Below are 16,000 nucleotides of genomic sequence, written 5' to 3'. Positions count from 1 at the left end.
CTTTTACTGTGAACATTTATTATTTTTGTAATTTTGTATTATTGCTATCCTTTCTTTCTTTTTCTTTGTTTATTTGTCCCCCCCCCCCCCCCCCCCGCCTGGTCTTTGGCCGTTTGGCTGAAGGTAGATGGAAGCTATCTATTTGAAAAGAGCTAGACTTTAGTGGATTCCTTTTATCTGAGGTCCTTTCTCCTGTGAGTAGGTGGCTCTTAAAAGACCCAGAGATCACCCTGAAGTGTCACGTAAAAAGCCTTATCGCACTCGGCTGTTTGGTTTCTTCACAGGGCCTGGCCAGTATCAGCAGCACAGACATCTCTAGAGAGGTGACAGGGTGGAGCATGGTGTGACTGTCTATGAGTGGAACAAAGCTCTTTGTAATGGACAGTACAACTCTAGTGCGGCTGCCTTTATTAATAGTCTCAGCAAAACAAAGTGAATTAAGAAATCATCTAACAATTTACAACTGCTAGGATGAAACTTTGCCTGAAGTTGTGGCACAATACTTTTATAACTTAGGAACCTCATCAAAGAAATTAGCAATATATATACTACAAGCAGGATTTATAATATCTTTTTCAAGAAAAGGGCATTTTTTTTTATTGTAGTTATCAGACTACCATAAAACAAACCTAAAATGTAATTCGTAATTTTATAAAAAATTTAAGGTTTGAGTTGGAGAGGGAGAAACTCTGCAAGTTATTTTGGGCTCATTTGCGCGGGATGGGGTGAGAGGCTCACTCTGAAACTCACTCCCTCAGTTCATGGTCCCCAAGGACCTATTTAATGCAGGCACAAAGGTCCGAGGGGCTTGACCCCTCCAGTAAATGTCTTTGCAGCTTCATTTCAGAGGAGGAGACAATCAACACAGAGGCAAAAGCCAGGAGTGTCAGCTGTGGGAAGGTGAAGGAGATGAGTTCAGGAAAAGGGCAGGGGAAGGAAGAAGCAGGGAGCACGTGAGCAGCCTCCCTAAAATGTGAAGCTACGCTGGCTGCAAAAGGTGCCTGTCTTTGTTTTCAGAGAGTCACTGGGTCCTGGGTGGGGGACATACTGATGAACTGGGGCTTTTCATCATGCCCCAGGCAAGGAGAACAACTTGGTCTGAGTCCTGGAAGAAAGGAGTATAGAAACTCTCCAGTTCTCTCGTGGAACAAAAAGTCTAAGATGTTCCTGTAGACGCGGAGGACTCTGATGGTGTCTGTCCCTCTGTCACCTTGTGAGTACATAGGGCATGTTTTTGGTTTTAAACAGAGGGGTTTTGTTGCTGTTGTTGTTTTGGTTTGGTTTTTGTTTAGCATCTTATTTTGTAATAATTTCACACTTGCGCAGAGTTTTTAAGTAGTTCGGATTTTCTGTATGTTCTTCATCAGGGTTCCCCAAATAGTGACATCTGGCCCCATTTACTTGCTCATATTTCCGTTCTCTTTTCTGTCTACTTGGGTCTGCTAGACAGACCGTGTGATTCTTTTCTAAAAACTAAGAACATTCTTACATAACTAGAGTTCAATGATCAAAACCAAGAAATTAACAGTAGCCCACATTACTATCTAACTTACAGACCTCACTTGGACTGAGCTGCATGCCCTGCCAGGACTTTTACTCCTGTTTCCTGAGAGTTTTCTACAACCCAGAAAGCCCCCAAGGGGCTCCGGCTGTTCAGCAGAACATGCACAAGACCTGGTTCGGGGCGGGAGTATCACTGAAGAAATGCTGAGACTCCCCTTGGGTCACTAGGTCTGGAAGGCCCGGATGATGTTCTGTGCCCTACTCCTGGGGAGGTCTCCTGGGACCACGCACTCTGCCGCCCTCAGCTTCCCTCACGCATGGTATTATTTTTCCCTGCTCTTCAAGCTGTCTCTTCCATTCTTGTAACGTGCCACCTTCATTCTTCAAAATAGCCTTTTTTTTCCTGTTTACAGTTTGGTGCCTCGGGTATATTTTTCTATAGCAATAGCAAGCTAGCACATTTATTCTTGTTAAAATATGTGCTGTGGCACGGCTCGGCGATCAGAACTGAAATCATGGTCGTATTTATATTGCAAAGCTAAATGAAAAAGGAAACACTGTCGCTTCCTTTTTCTTCAGGTATTTACGATATCCCTGCCACCGATCTGGTTCCTTTCCAGGGCTCGGTGGAGACACCGGGGACGGTGTGAACAGAAACACTTGCAGGGAACAAAGACTGAGGAATAACCTGCTCACATAAATGAATCCAAGATGCCAGGACACTATAAAAATCGTTAAGGACTGCTGCTTTGCTTCAGCACAGACAGTCTGCGGATGAAATTACAAGAAGGAAACTACTTTGAGGTAAGGTGAAAGATAAACAACTAGTCATTTGCATGTTGTTCTCTAGAGAACCCGAAGACATGTAATTATTAACCTTTCCAGACGAGTTCAACATCTGTGTTCTCTTTCCTAGAAATGTGAAGTCTTGGCACCCATGGCCAGGGGAGGATGTTTACCACAGTCCCTCTGCCGAAGGCACTCAAAACACCCTTGCTTGCTTCCCTCCAGGGAATCTTTATCATTTGTACATTTGTTATGACTCCGCTCAGGCTGGTTAAGGGAGTGAGGTGAACGTCTGGGGGACTACAAAGACATGGGGCAAGGAGGAGGCAGGTGCCATGCTGGGCACAAGGAAGCCTCACGGCACAGGCACAGACGCGAAGAGGGGCGGTTCTTAGCTCAGCACTGAAGTTTTATACTTAGTTCCATGTCTCCCACAAGAGTGAGGAGACTAAAATTTAATGCTCCGTGATGGCGGTGAACGCTTCCTCATGGTATAGGATACCCTCAGCCAAGACAAAAGGCAAGACGACGAGCCAAGCCATCTTAGAAGGTATGCTAGCTTGCTTTCTGAGGCTGAGATAACACACTAACCAAAAGCAACTTGGTGGGTAAAGGGCCCTTTGACTTATAGCTTTCAGGTCCTAGCCGAGCACTATGGGAAATTACGGCAAGAGCTCAGTGTAGGGCTACGGAGGAAGGCAGCTAGCTCACTCAGCAGCTTTCCTTATACAGCTAGGACCTGTGTGCCTCGGGATAGAGCTGCCCAGCCCAGGGCAGGGCCCTTCTGCATCAATCATCAGTCAGGACAATCTCTTACAGACATGGCCACAGGCCAATCTGATCTGGGCAATCTCTGAATTGAGCCTCCCTTCAGATGACTCTGGGCTGTGTCAAGTTGACAGCTGAAGCTAACTAGGACAGAAGCTAATCAGGTAAAAAGTTCACTAGCTGGCGACGGTCCCATTTTCTAATGAAATTTAAAGTTGAAACATCAAGTAAGAATTCACAAATCAATTTTCCCAGGAAAATGGTTTCTGGTTCCTAGCAGATTGAGAGGCTTTTTTTTTTTTTTTGAATCTCCAATGTTCAGAAAAATAAAAACAAAACTAAACAAAACAACAAAACAAAACAAAACAAAAAACAACAAAAAACTCCTAATCCCACACACAACCCCTTCCCCCTTGCTGGATTCTACAGAAACACCTTATCGCATTGGTCCCTATGCAGGGAAGGCACAGACTCATTCCTGTGGCTAACGTCTGGTGGTTCCTTCCACAAGAAGATAAAATTGAATGGTTCATGTTTGCAGTACTCTTTCAAGATAAGAGAGATCTGAGGCTGCAGTAATCAGCTAGGCTTCTCAAATTTATAGAATTTATATAAGATATTTATAGTGCAGAGAAACACCAGGCTGGGATTTCACATGAGATTCCTGGGATGATTTCCTGTCTCATTTTTAGCCAAGCACATGGTCGGCTCCAGGTCACGACTCCCTGCTGCGATTGCATCATTTGTTCAGAGGCGAACAGAGACATGAAGGTACCGTCACGTCGTCCAAGCAGCAGGGATTATGCTCTGGCTCCAGGGCTGTAATGCTCGGGCTCTGAGCACTTAGCAACATCACCAATCAAGTGTGACAGTTGGGGGCAGCCCTCACTTTTATCTTGGGCAATTTAGTGCCATATCCAAAGCAGGCTCAGTGGGGACTGTTTTTACGTGAGTCTTTTAAAAATATGGAATATCTAATAAATATTTAAAACATGTAAAGAGGAGTTTTCTTTTCTTTTCTTTTTTTTTTTTTGTTTTGTTTTTTAAATAAAATCTTCAGAAAGCTCTGGGTTAACTTGAGTTTTCCTTGCTAAATTTTTCATGTCCTCTACAACCAAGTAGGAAACATGAATTCCCAAGAATGAGGGAGAAAACAAGAAATTTCCCTAACAATGGAGTTCATGTACTAGGCACATCAGAGCCTTGTACTTGATAGACAAATGCTGTACCACAGAGCTATATCCCTAGCCCAACCTGGTGGTGGTGTTTGCCTGGTTACTTTTGGTAAATTCACAATGAGATATTCCTAATGAATGTTCAGTTTGTTCAGAGGTGTTTTTGCTACTTGGAATTTGCTGTGGCACCGTGCTTAAACAAACGTCTTATACGAAGTCTAGTCTTTTGACATTTTAGTTACCGATGGTGCAAAGTGCCCTTGCCCTTGCTGGGCCTCAGCTGACATTTGAGCAAGTCTCTGGTGGTCTGTTCTATCCCATAAGAGGAGAAGAGGATGAAGTAAGCATCCACAGGGGCAGCTGTGGCATTAAGTACTGTATTAAATATGGGAAGCAGCTGTGCTGTGCCTACATTTTCCTATGTGCTGAATTAATGCCACAGCTTGTTTGAGAGGCTAGGGTCAGTGACATCAGCCTCCTCGGATGCTCCGAAGAGGCCACCAGTCCTGTCCTAAAGCACAAGCTCAGGCTCACCCTCCACACACTGGGCCTGCCTCTTAGTACACAGGAGACAGGCCACCAAGGCAGGGCCTCCCTGGGCAGAGGGGAGTGAGCAGTAGGTCAGAGGAAAAAGGAGTGGGTGTGCCAAGCAGGAGGATTTATCTTTTTAACACAGGATGAGCTGATCTACGTCTTATGCCAGGCTGTCATATGCCTGTCAGACCAAGCAGGGACATCCTAGCTCAGGGACTTCTCTAGGCAGCTACAATTTGCCTCAGGCTGGGGGTCCCAGAAATCAAATTAAACTTCAGCGAAGGCTTTGATACTTCTGGTCTCAGAAGGCACCAGAAAAGATGACTCCTTTTGTGTGGTGACCTGTGGAGGCACTAAGAGCAGGAGGAGTAGTGGATGTGTGGCCGAGGCCCTCAGGGAGATGACAGCCTACACTTCTCATGGTGGCCAGGGTTAGATTTTCCCACTCGACAGGGTTCTTATGTAGCAGTGACTCCACCAAATGGCAGTTAAAGCCTCGGAGGACCCCGTTAAGTCACCAGTAAATTTGGAAGCAGAATCCTACGTAAGACCGTCAATTCAGTTCCAGAAGTTAATTTTTAAAATTGAGCAAAGAGAAAAAAGCCGATTGGAGTTGGGACAATATTTATGCCCCATTAATGATGGGGCACAAAATATGAGACTAATTGTGTTTAAACAGCAAATGGAAAAACACGCTCTAACGAGTCATTATGTGGCCACAGGAAACTATTGGCTGAAAAAAAGAGAAGTCTGCCCTTGCTGAGCTTGTTAGGAATTCAGAAAAGGTCCTGTCTACAGGACTACCTAGCACAAAACAGACCTCTTCTACCAAGTTCCCTTGATCCCCTGTCTTTCTCAAAAGCTGTGTACTTGAACAGTACAATTCAGTCACGACTCTATTCACTATGCTCTGTGTTTAGTGCACCCCAGAGAGTACCTCAGTTTCCCTCTTTCATCTCGGCATGCATTCAAGCACCCGGTTCATTAACTGGGGTGGAATGGTTGTTGGTAAATGACAGGACCAACTTTGTTCATACCAGCTCCAGCTGCCGACAGTGTGCCAGTTCCACAACACAGAACAAGGCCAGGGCAGCTTCAGCTTTTTGCCCCAGATATCCTATGTCATGAAAGTTAAGTGTCCTCATGAAGGAAGCCAGCCAGGTTTGGTTTTCTGCAGCTAAATATATCCTGACAGTGGCTGAGACAGCTTGGGACTCCATAAGTACAAACAGTCATGTTACTACCATTTTCATCTACAACGATGACAGTCCTAAGTGACATGGGGGACTCTCACACCCTTCCCAATAAGGCTGTGCCACCAGGCTGCTGAGTACACAGCACCATAGACAAGCTGTGCTCAGGACAGTGATTATAATGAGCTGGGTTCACCCCACTCTGCGCTATTTTCACAGCTCCACTGTAGGATGAGGAGCAGAGCCTGGGAGCATGGATGCTGTCAAGCCCTCACTGGTGAAGGAACATGGTGTCATTGGCAGGTTTGGGTCTCAACATGTTAATCTCCAACTAGAAGCTTTCCCTCTTGGTCATTTTCAGTGTCCCCAAGTCAAAAGATTAGAGGCGCTTATGAGAAATTCAGCTATATCTGCCAGCCATGAAGGTGACCTGAGTGGTGGTGGTGGGGGGGGATGACTGAAGGCCCCCTAAAACATAGCATCTGTTGAGAACTCGGCTATAGCTAGCCACAGCCTGGTGGCTGATGTGCCCTCTGGGGTCCCCTGAAAGGATGCAGAATAGCTATGGAAGACTTCCCCATCCTTCTAAGTGGAAGGAAAGGTTCTCTCTGCATACCACCATGCTCCTTTGTGCCTTTGCCTTGGGTAGTTTCTGGCTCTTTGTACTGACATTCTGATCTCACACAGTAGCCAGTTTCTAGCTATAGAGTCTGTTAAGGAGCTAGTGGAAGGGAAGGGCTTGGGATGATAGCATAACCAGACAGGCTGGAGGTAGATGGCATTCAAACTGCTACTGGCCATAGGGGGCTGGGGGCTCTTTTCTGTTCCCTGCAGCATTCCTCTCCTGCACTTCCTTGAGTTTTTGAGCCTCTAGCATCTGCAGCCATCTTGCATATCTATGAAGGAGCCAGGCTAGTGCTGCAGGTCAATCAACCCTGGGCAGCAGTCCCCGGACAAGGCTACAGAAACTTAAGGTAGGCAGAGCTGCACGCGCCCCTACTGCACTCTGTAGTGCTCAAGGCCTTTGGTGTTTAGCATGCAGTCCCTGTGGCTCACTCAAGGGGTTATCCCATGGGTGGGGGGTGGGGTGTCCACTTAGATCTTCATAGAAATGTGACAAAGATTTGTAGAGAAGAGGAGGGGGTAGGAGGTGGTAGGAGGAATGTCAGAGAGTGTTGAGGACAAGAGTCAGCGTGTATTATAAACAGGCATGAACATTCTAAAGAGCAAATCTAGTTAATAAAACAAAACAACCAAGGTCCAGCTATCTGAGGCTCTACTTCTAGTTTAGGGGCTGTTGGCAGCTAACGGCTACAGGAGAAAAGCATGCCACTTTCTTCAGTGGCATAGCCAATAATAAGTTGTACATGCTTGGTAAATACCCTTGACCCATAACAAACAAAATTCAGTGGGTCAGAACAAAAACAAAAAGGCTGGTGAGACGGCTCTGTAGCAAAAGGCACCTGTGGCTCAGTCTGAGGAACTGAGTTTGATCCATGAGAGAAGAGAACTGAGTCCTTCAAGTTGCCCTTTGACACCCACACTCACTGTAGTACTTGTGTGCCCTCCCCCCACTAAATAAGTAAATGTAATTAAAAAAATTAACAACCACCACGAAAACACAAAATATTAGGGTGGGGCTTCTGGGGCTGAAGAGACTCAGAAAGAGAGGGAATATGAGGGATAATGATCAAAATATACAATTTACACGCATGAGGCTATCAAAGAATAAATATAAAACAAAACTAAAAACAGCCACAGAGAACAACGGCCTTCCACAAGTGAGAAACACCCTCCCTGCTCTCACTGGTCCCAGTCGGCTTGAGGAATCTGACGACAAACACGCCAGTGCACTGTTCTCATGAAGAGCCAACCCTGATCCCAAGAAAAACAAAAGCAGGCAAAACTCCCGGGTTTCCTTATTCTTACAAACTTGGACAATCGGTGGGGAGGAGGCTCATCTTCTTGCCAGCCGAGGCGAGGGCCAGACAGTACTTTTGTGGTCTACTTCAGGACAGGAAACTTGTAAACAACCTCGGGGACAAACCATACACGCTCATCAGGATCCTCACTCAAGGCAGAAGGTCACCAGGGAGGTAGACAGCCCAGATGCACTTCAGCATGTGACTGTGTGCAGAAGCCAGGACAGTGTTGGCTCCCAGACAAGGAACACTGACCTCACCTTCTAAGTCTGACAGTGCTGTAATGCGGGCGAGGCACTCAGTGGGAGCAGTGTTCCAAAGCCAGCAAATATTAGAAAAAAAGCTTAGTGCTCAAGAGCCTGGTACTGTACGCCACTGCAAAGAGTGGGGCTTGCTAGCTCCCCGTGTCAGAGAACGGCAGAGGTGGGCAAGTGGGAAGAGGGGTGTGGCTATTGGGAAAAATGCAGAAACTTCTAAACTACATTGTTTGAAAGAAGCAGTTTGGGCCTAAGAACTAGGTCAGACACAACTGCATGTGGACACTGGCCTCAGTTTCCCCCACTGTAAGAGGCAGTGACATCTGTACCAAATTCACAGGGCGAACCTGAGCAGTAAGAGGGCACAGCAGTGACTTCTGTGTAAATCACTGTCTTTGTTATATTCACCCCGCCATACTGCAGTAGGGTGTGGTGCGCTCTTGAGCCTGGGCCATCCTGCTCCCAGCTCACTCTCAGGGAGTTTAAGATGTCAGATTCCCGCTGCCAATGTCTCTGATAAAGCTGAGTTGCTGTCACTGGGCAATGACTGGATTTCTACTTCATAGATCCACTTCAAAGGAGAAACCTAAGGTTTACAAGGGGAGTTACTATCTCCTAGGTTAAGTGGCCGTTCTTTGCCCTTGAGCAGGCCACAGTCAGAGGTAAGACTTTAAGATGGACACTCTGACTGTATTCACACTGAGGAAGAGGCATACAGGAAGGCCCAGCAGTGCCATAGCAGAAAGGCTGGTTGACCAGGATGACCTGGTTGCATGATTTCCTTAAAAGAGCTAAAACCCACCCCTAAGCATCAAATTATTAATTTTTTTTTTTTTAAAAAGCAAAAGCAGCATTTGAGAATCTTTCAAACACAGTGATGCATTCTTCAGGCTGCTGAGAGGCTAAAGACAACTTGGATATCAAGGTTGAGGACCTAAGTTCAGCCCTTCAGGAACCACATTGTGGAGAGAACTGACTCCTGAAAGTTACCCTTTGACTACATGTATGCAACCATGGCATAAATGCAACCCACCCCAATAAATAAATAATAAAACTACACTGACACATTCTTAACTTAGTAAATTGAATTTTGACCAATAAATTCAAAGGTCTCATGAGACAAAAGTTCAATACCAACTCAAAGGGGCAATCTCAGAACATCCTCCTTTCACCACAAAGAAATGCATCATTGTGCTGCAACCAGAGACCACTAACCTGCTTGGTAGGAGGCTGGCTTGGAGGAGGAGGCACGGAAGTGGGAGCAGCCACAGGAGGGCTCCCAGGGCCACCAGCGAGTTCCGGAAACGGATTAGGGATGGCCGGAAGTGATGAAGTTCTGAATTGCTGGTCTTCTTCCTGGGCACGCCTACAAGGAAGGAGTCAAACACTGGTTAAACACATGTCATCCTAGCACACCTGCTCCTGGGTGTATGCCCCAGAGAACAGAATGAAGGGTTTTTGTAGATACTGCTACAACTGTGTTCATGACAGCATAGTTCACACAGTGGCCAGCATCGGGAAGTTACCCAACTGTCCAACAATGAATGAGTGTGTCCCTGCGATGAAATATCATGTAGCCCTAAGAAGAGAATTATCTAAAAATATAAAGGAAGGGGATTCTGACATATGCTATAAAATCTAGTAACAGAAGGACATGTACTGGAAGGTTCCACTTGTACACAAAATAGTGGAATTCAGAAAACAGAAAGGTAGTTGCCAGGGGCAGAGGAGAGAGAGGGGGGGAGCTGCTGTTTGGTGAGTACAATCTATGTTCTCTAAAATGAGAATAATCTGGGGACTGACCATCAGTCCTGGGTGTTGACTAACACTTTAAAAAAGGGATAATATGCTACCTATATTTTGCCGCTCAGCACCCCGTTGGCATCTGTTAAATGTGCACCCTATATGTAAGAAAGGTTTTGTGAATAAAGGCTACTCCATAAGAATAGGAGTGTTCCCGAAGTCTGAACCGAGTAGATAGTCTAATCCAAGGGATGCTTATATTTCCTCATCTGAGCTGTGGAGATAGTCAGGTTGTGCAGCAAGGTGATTAGTAGTAGGCAGCATGGAAACCAAAGCTCCATGTGTGTCTCTTCCTGGCGTGTCCTTACCGATTCAGAGTTTCCTCTGTGCTTCTTGGCGCTTCACTAGGGTCGCCTCTCCTTCCTTTTCGCCTTTGAAAAATCCAAAGCTCACTTGTCACACCATTAACCAATGGATAATGAGTGGTGTAAAATTATGAAAATGGCAAAAAAAAAAAAAAAAAAAAAAAGAAAGAAAGAAAAAGAAAAAAGAAAAATCAAGCTGAAAATCAAAGCTAAGACAACGCAAAATGCCCCGTGCTTTTCTTTGTAGTGTCCCGTCAGCGACTCCCGGACTCCATTTACTGGAGAGACGCTTCATTCCATCCGCCCATCCACTCACATATCAATCCCCCCCAATCACCCAACCACCAGTGAGGGGACGTGACTAGTGTGGAGACGCTTCCTTTTAGGAAGGGCAGAGTCTGGTCCACTCACAGCCCACTTAGCATGTCCAACCCCTCCCTCCCATTTCAGCACACCCGGGAACTTATCTTTTGTATATTACCTTATATAGTAAATTATCTTAAAATATTTTTACAATCTGATAAGATCCCTGATCCATGAGCCCTCCTGAGAGACTTTGCCATTTAAAAATCCACTGTGTGACCACTGCCTTACCAACAGATCTCTGACTTCAGAGAAAGATCTGCCTAGGCGTTTTGTGTGAACCAGGAAATGATGCGCTGATTTTAACGATACCAGATCCCCCAAGGCAGGAAGGGAATCTGTGTTGTGAAAGTTGTTGCTATACCAGCTCGACGATGTGGCAGAAAGCTTATTTTTACTGTTGACAAATCCTGATCTTCCTGTAGCCGCTTTGGCTTCGGCATTTCTGACCTACAGACCCGAAAGGACTGTTTCTGATGTTCTAGCAGCTCCCAGAAGCCTCCTTCTTTATTAAGGTGTCTTGAAAATTTATAAATTATTTCAAATTTTAACTTCATCAATTTTGTTTTGCTGTAACATTTCACAGATACTGCCTGGAAGCATAATTAAGGGGCATTATATATATATATATATATATATATATATATATATATATATATATATATATATATATATATATATAAAAATGAAAGCGATTCCTGTTAAAGAGTATGGGCCTGAGGCTACAAAATGGAGAGGGGCCGAAATTCAGGGATGTCAAGATGGCCAGGACTGGGGAAGTGGAGGAGTCTGTGCTTCCAAACCCTTGCCTGACTCATCCACCTGAAAACAATTCTCTCCCTCTCCAGAGCTCTCCTCCTGCTCCATCAATTAGCCTGTGGAGTATCTGGGCTTTTTGTTGATTTCTGCAGGGCCTCTGTACCTGCCTCTACTTGGCTAACCCAGCCTGTGGGAGTCACTGGGAGCTCTCCACAGTGTGCACCCAGCACCCACCTCCTAGGAAAAAGGAGACAGATAGGGAACCGTGGTTTCTGAGGTTGAAGAAGACTTTAAGATGTCAGACCAGAAAGAACCCTTTTAGAACCTTCTGGAAGCAAGAAGGAGTGGAACATCCCAGAATAGGCAGTGCTGAGAAAGTACAGCCACTAGAACTCCAGCTAGACAGAGGCTGGGCAACAGTCCCAAGCACAACAGTCTTCTGCACACACATCTGTGAATTCCCAGAGAGGCAGGAGCAAGCTTGTATTAAGAGCTTGTCATCCTTGCTTGGTCATGCAAGCCTGAAACCCATGGGAGTCCTGAGACTGAGCCAGGCAAAGGCTTCAAGAGTTGCCTTCCTCAGCTTGGTTTCATAAACCAGAGATGACTACAGGGTTCTACATCCTCCCCTCAACATACCTATCTGTGGAACACTATAACTACTCTCTTTGCATTTGCTCAACAACAACAACAACAACAACAAACCCAGCCACTCTCCTCTTCTCTGTTCTCTAACTCCCTATAAAAGATGCACACTTGCAGAACAGGACTGATTCTTGCTCAACAGTGCATTCAACAAATGGCACCCTTCTTTTTATTAGCACCGCATCACGTGCAGGCCTGTGCTCTCTTCATGTCGTCTTCATGGCTTCAAGGTCAGTGCAACCTCTGGAGCCATGCTGGCCTCTCACTCCTGCCCCACAACTCTCAAGAGCAAGATTGCAGCACCTAAACCAAAATGTCTCCTTTCTTCTATTTTCTAAATCTTTCTCTGCTCAGTTGCTAGGAAAGGAACAGAGCATTTTAAAGCCTGTACCTTGCTTACACTCCCCAACCTTCTGCCTTTTTGTTATCTTGGACTCAGCTCAGGGACCCGCCACTTCCCAGGAAGTTCTCTGAAGGTCCCAGTACTCTTTTTGGTAGCACAGATATGCTTTCCTGTTCAGTCTCTTAGGGATGAGGCCAAAACACAACCATGATTGAAGTTTGGAACTGTACAATTTTGACTAGGTCTTGGCGGACATTTCCCCTGATCTATAGAACCTACTGAGGAACAGGAATTTGGAGCATGGTCATGGTGCCTGCTCTGAAGCAGGAGATCAGAAAAAGTATGCTAAGTCAGGCAGTGAGTTCACACCAGAAGCTGTACTGTTGCATAGCATACCCAAGGCCTCTGAGAGCTGCACTTTTATTTCTTTGGTGTTAACTGGCATAGGCATGATTTGAATATTCTGGTAACATACAGTAGCCTACATATTGCAACACTGGTTCCCTTTGCTTCCTTCTATCTTATCATTTTGTGTCATCTCACTATCACAACAGGAAAGGCATGTAGGATCCACTTATGTGACTTCCCCTAGTGTTATAACTGTTCTGTTTTACTATTATTGTTGTACATATTATTGTATCTGATTTATAAGCTACAATTCACCACTGTTATATATGAGTATGGAAAATTACAGTCAACAGGAGGCTTAGGATTGTGCTTGGCTTTAGGATCAGTTTTCCCAAGATTATAGGGTGGCAACTGTAGTTGCTACTAAGAGAAACCCATCTAATTTGATTTTACAGTCACTGCCCATCACCATTTTGGCGAGCAGAGTGCAGTGTCTATGCAGACAGCACAAGTTCTGGGCCCACCTGATAGGCAGAATATGCACAGGCTGCGAGCGCTGCACTTTCTGCCTCGGGGATGCCTGCGGCTGCACACCCCGAGAGCTGGAAGCTGCCGCTTGGCCGCTGGCATGCTGCTGGCCATTCTGAAGAAGGGGCACAGTATCAGTGTCGGACTGCATGTTGCAAGCTGAGTTAAGGCTTTCCAAGGATGAGTTAATATCGTTCATCAGCAGTTGAAGCCCAAAACCATGCTCTGAATATATATAAAAAAAAAAAAAAAAAAAAAAAAAAAGAAAAAAAAAAAAAAAAAGGAAAGAAAGAAAGAAATAAATGTCAATGAGTGGGTAGAGTTCCACCAAAATGGCCATCTTTGGGTGATCAGGCCTCCAAACCAAGCAATATTTTTAAAAATACTATGAAATCACATTATTATTTATCAATTACATACAATACATATAAGTCCGTGTGATATATACACATACATAGTTTAAATCCCACTTGGAACGACAATGTTTCCTGCAAGATCTGTACATTATCTAATTAAAAACCCCAGTATCACGCATGAGAAATCCCATTTTGAGTTGTTGGTCAGGGGAGTCCAAGACACTGTCAGAACAATACATGCTATTGTAGTTGCCTTTGGTTGCTTGTTTTCTGGAGGTTGAAGGTAAGATCCTATTGCTAACAAGACCATGCAGTGTAGACATAAGACTTGGAGTACCCAAGCTGGATCTGACTCCAAAGTCTCCTCGCTGAAGATTAGCTTTTGCAATACCAAAAGGTGCTATAAAGGCTATTAAGGGAATAAAGCAACCAACAATCCTACCCAGCTATAACACCCATGAAGCACAATGACCAGCATGGCAGGATATAGCAGTGCAATAGTGGCACCTCTATCTTGGTTGCAACCAACAATTTTTCTAATTTCACTTAAAGCCATCTCAACAGGATGTAATCATGTCTAGTACTGGAAACCTACCTAATTTCCCAGTGCTAGTGAGGTCATGATCATACAGGAGAGTTTTTATCATCATTTTACATTCTACTCATTGTTATACACAGAGATAACTGTAGCTCTCACCTCTTTGCAACAAATGGAGACCATTACAGAAAGGCTACCTAGCCAAAATATAGAAAACAACTTCTCATAGGGTGCCCCGTCACTATGAATATACCTACAATTACAACACAACTCTTATACTTAAGGGAGCATCAAGGAAGAAAGATGGTAAGAGCCAGAATACCTGGAAGTTGGCTGTGAAACAGTGTTTCCTATAGTTGTCAATTTTTAAAACCAGGGCAAGCAGTGACCCAGGCTGACTGCATCATAGCACTTCCCAAGTTGTAAGATATAACCCTCCTCCCAACCCCACATAGAGGGCTATGAGTCACAGGAATATAAGATATTTATCCTCATAGCGGTCAATGCCTCTTAGGAAGAAGTTGAGAAGGTATTCCTGAACCTGTTTGTCATGCCCAGCCAACTCCTAAAGCCTCCAGGCTCAGGACAACAGATTAGAGCCTTCTGTTCTAAGTCTTTTCAAGTCTAACACAGAGTTAGCAATACACCCATGCCCTGGGAGACTGAGAGGATGAAGGCAGGTATAATCTGTTTTTTTAAATAGAGTCTAATACAAAACAAGCAGCTTTATTTAATTTGTTTTTCATAAAAACAACACAAAACAGGCAACTAGTCTACGAGTTGAGGAAACAGGTTTGAGGAATGAAGGCACTTGGTTTTTTTTTCCTGATCACGCAAGTAGCAGAGAGCATCTTAGCTTTGAAAATAAATGTAGACGCTTGTTTGACCAGGAGTATGAATAATAAATGGGCTCAAGGATCTTTCTAGAACTCCAGATTCTCCCTACCCCCTCTACTTCCCACACGTGACAGGATGGGCCAGTAGTTCTGTGGTAGAGTGCTTGCCTAGACTGTGTGTGCACCAGGATTTTGTTTCTCAGCACTACAGTGTTTTAGGAAAGCTTTCTTTGGTGCCTCTTGTTTCTTAAGACTAACGGACGTGACAACAAAAGTTACTAAAGCCCACTAGAGGATACTTGGCTTTGAGCTGCAAGAGACCTGATGGATGCTGGGTAGCAGAAGTGACCCATTGTGTACCTGGGCAGTTTATGTTCCAAGGTCATCATCAGGAGAGACAAGATAGCAGGCTGCTGAAAATAGTGGTGATGAGCCCTAGATGTCTGACTGGTGTAGTCACTCCTGGAATAAGAAGAGGCTATGTGCAGGAGATGCTGACAAGGAGGGAACAGTGGGCTGTGGGCCAAAGAGAGACACACCGAGGTGCACACAAGGGTTCAGATTGGCAGTGAAATCTAGGAACTATATACAGACATACAGGAAGGAGGAGGATGTTGACGTAGCATAGGTTCCGAATGGTCAGATATTAACCCTATAGCTAGATGTTAAATGGGCAGAAGTGCTGAACTGGTAATTAATAATGACTACAGAACTAAGATATCACAAAGGGGCTTGCTGAGGGCCACCACAGATCATTTGCCCAGCTAGGACTGTCTAACAAAAATCCAAGACTCCAGTGGGGCAGGTCGGGGTTACACCTTCAGGACCTGCCATTGCCTGAGGAGACATGCCTCTTAAAGCCATACTTGATCAATGTACAAAAGGAGGGTACCAAGGGCGGGCGGCTAAGGAGGAGATTTCTGTGGAAACAGAAACTACACTAGTGTTCACAAGTTTGGCACTTCAGGATACTTCCAAAATGCATGCCTCCTGATATATCTATACTCAGGATTAGTTAACATACTAACAGTGGCTTAA

General features: G+C 44.9%; 1 protein-coding gene and 1 long non-coding RNA gene across 4 annotated transcripts in view; one reads left to right on the top strand and one right to left on the bottom strand.

The window, feature by feature from the left end:
• Positions 1-16,000, bottom strand: part of GRB10 (growth factor receptor bound protein 10) — a 117,771-nt gene that overhangs the window by 30,313 nt on the left and 71,458 nt on the right. For both annotated transcript variants that reach the window (XM_084798323.1, XM_084798324.1), the window contains exons 3-5: positions 13,229-13,457; positions 10,250-10,333; positions 9,354-9,504 (exon numbers count right to left, since the gene is read on the bottom strand). In XM_084798323.1, the coding sequence (XP_084654449.1) occupies positions 9,354-9,504; positions 10,250-10,333; positions 13,229-13,431 (438 nt within the window). In that variant the 5' untranslated portion in view covers positions 13,432-13,457. The remainder of the gene's footprint in view (positions 1-9,353; positions 9,505-10,249; positions 10,334-13,228; positions 13,458-16,000) is intronic.
• Positions 160-5,436, top strand: LOC311606922. Of its 2 annotated transcripts, XR_014782464.1 has the most exons (5): positions 162-1,213; positions 2,124-2,307; positions 2,420-2,839; positions 3,109-3,221; positions 3,750-5,436. It is a non-coding gene; the product is annotated as an uncharacterized lncRNA (long non-coding RNA). The 2 variants fall into 2 exon arrangements; XR_014782465.1 differs by having other exon boundaries at positions 160-1,213; positions 2,420-3,221; positions 3,750-5,431.

The sequence above is a fragment of the Acomys minous genome (genome assembly GCF_964271855.1).
Source record: "Acomys minous genome assembly, chromosome: 10".
NCBI classification, from domain to species: Eukaryota; Metazoa; Chordata; class Mammalia; order Rodentia; family Muridae; genus Acomys; species Acomys minous.
Note: the sequence above shows the minus strand (reverse complement) of the source record. Positions and strands in the feature narration are given on the sequence as shown.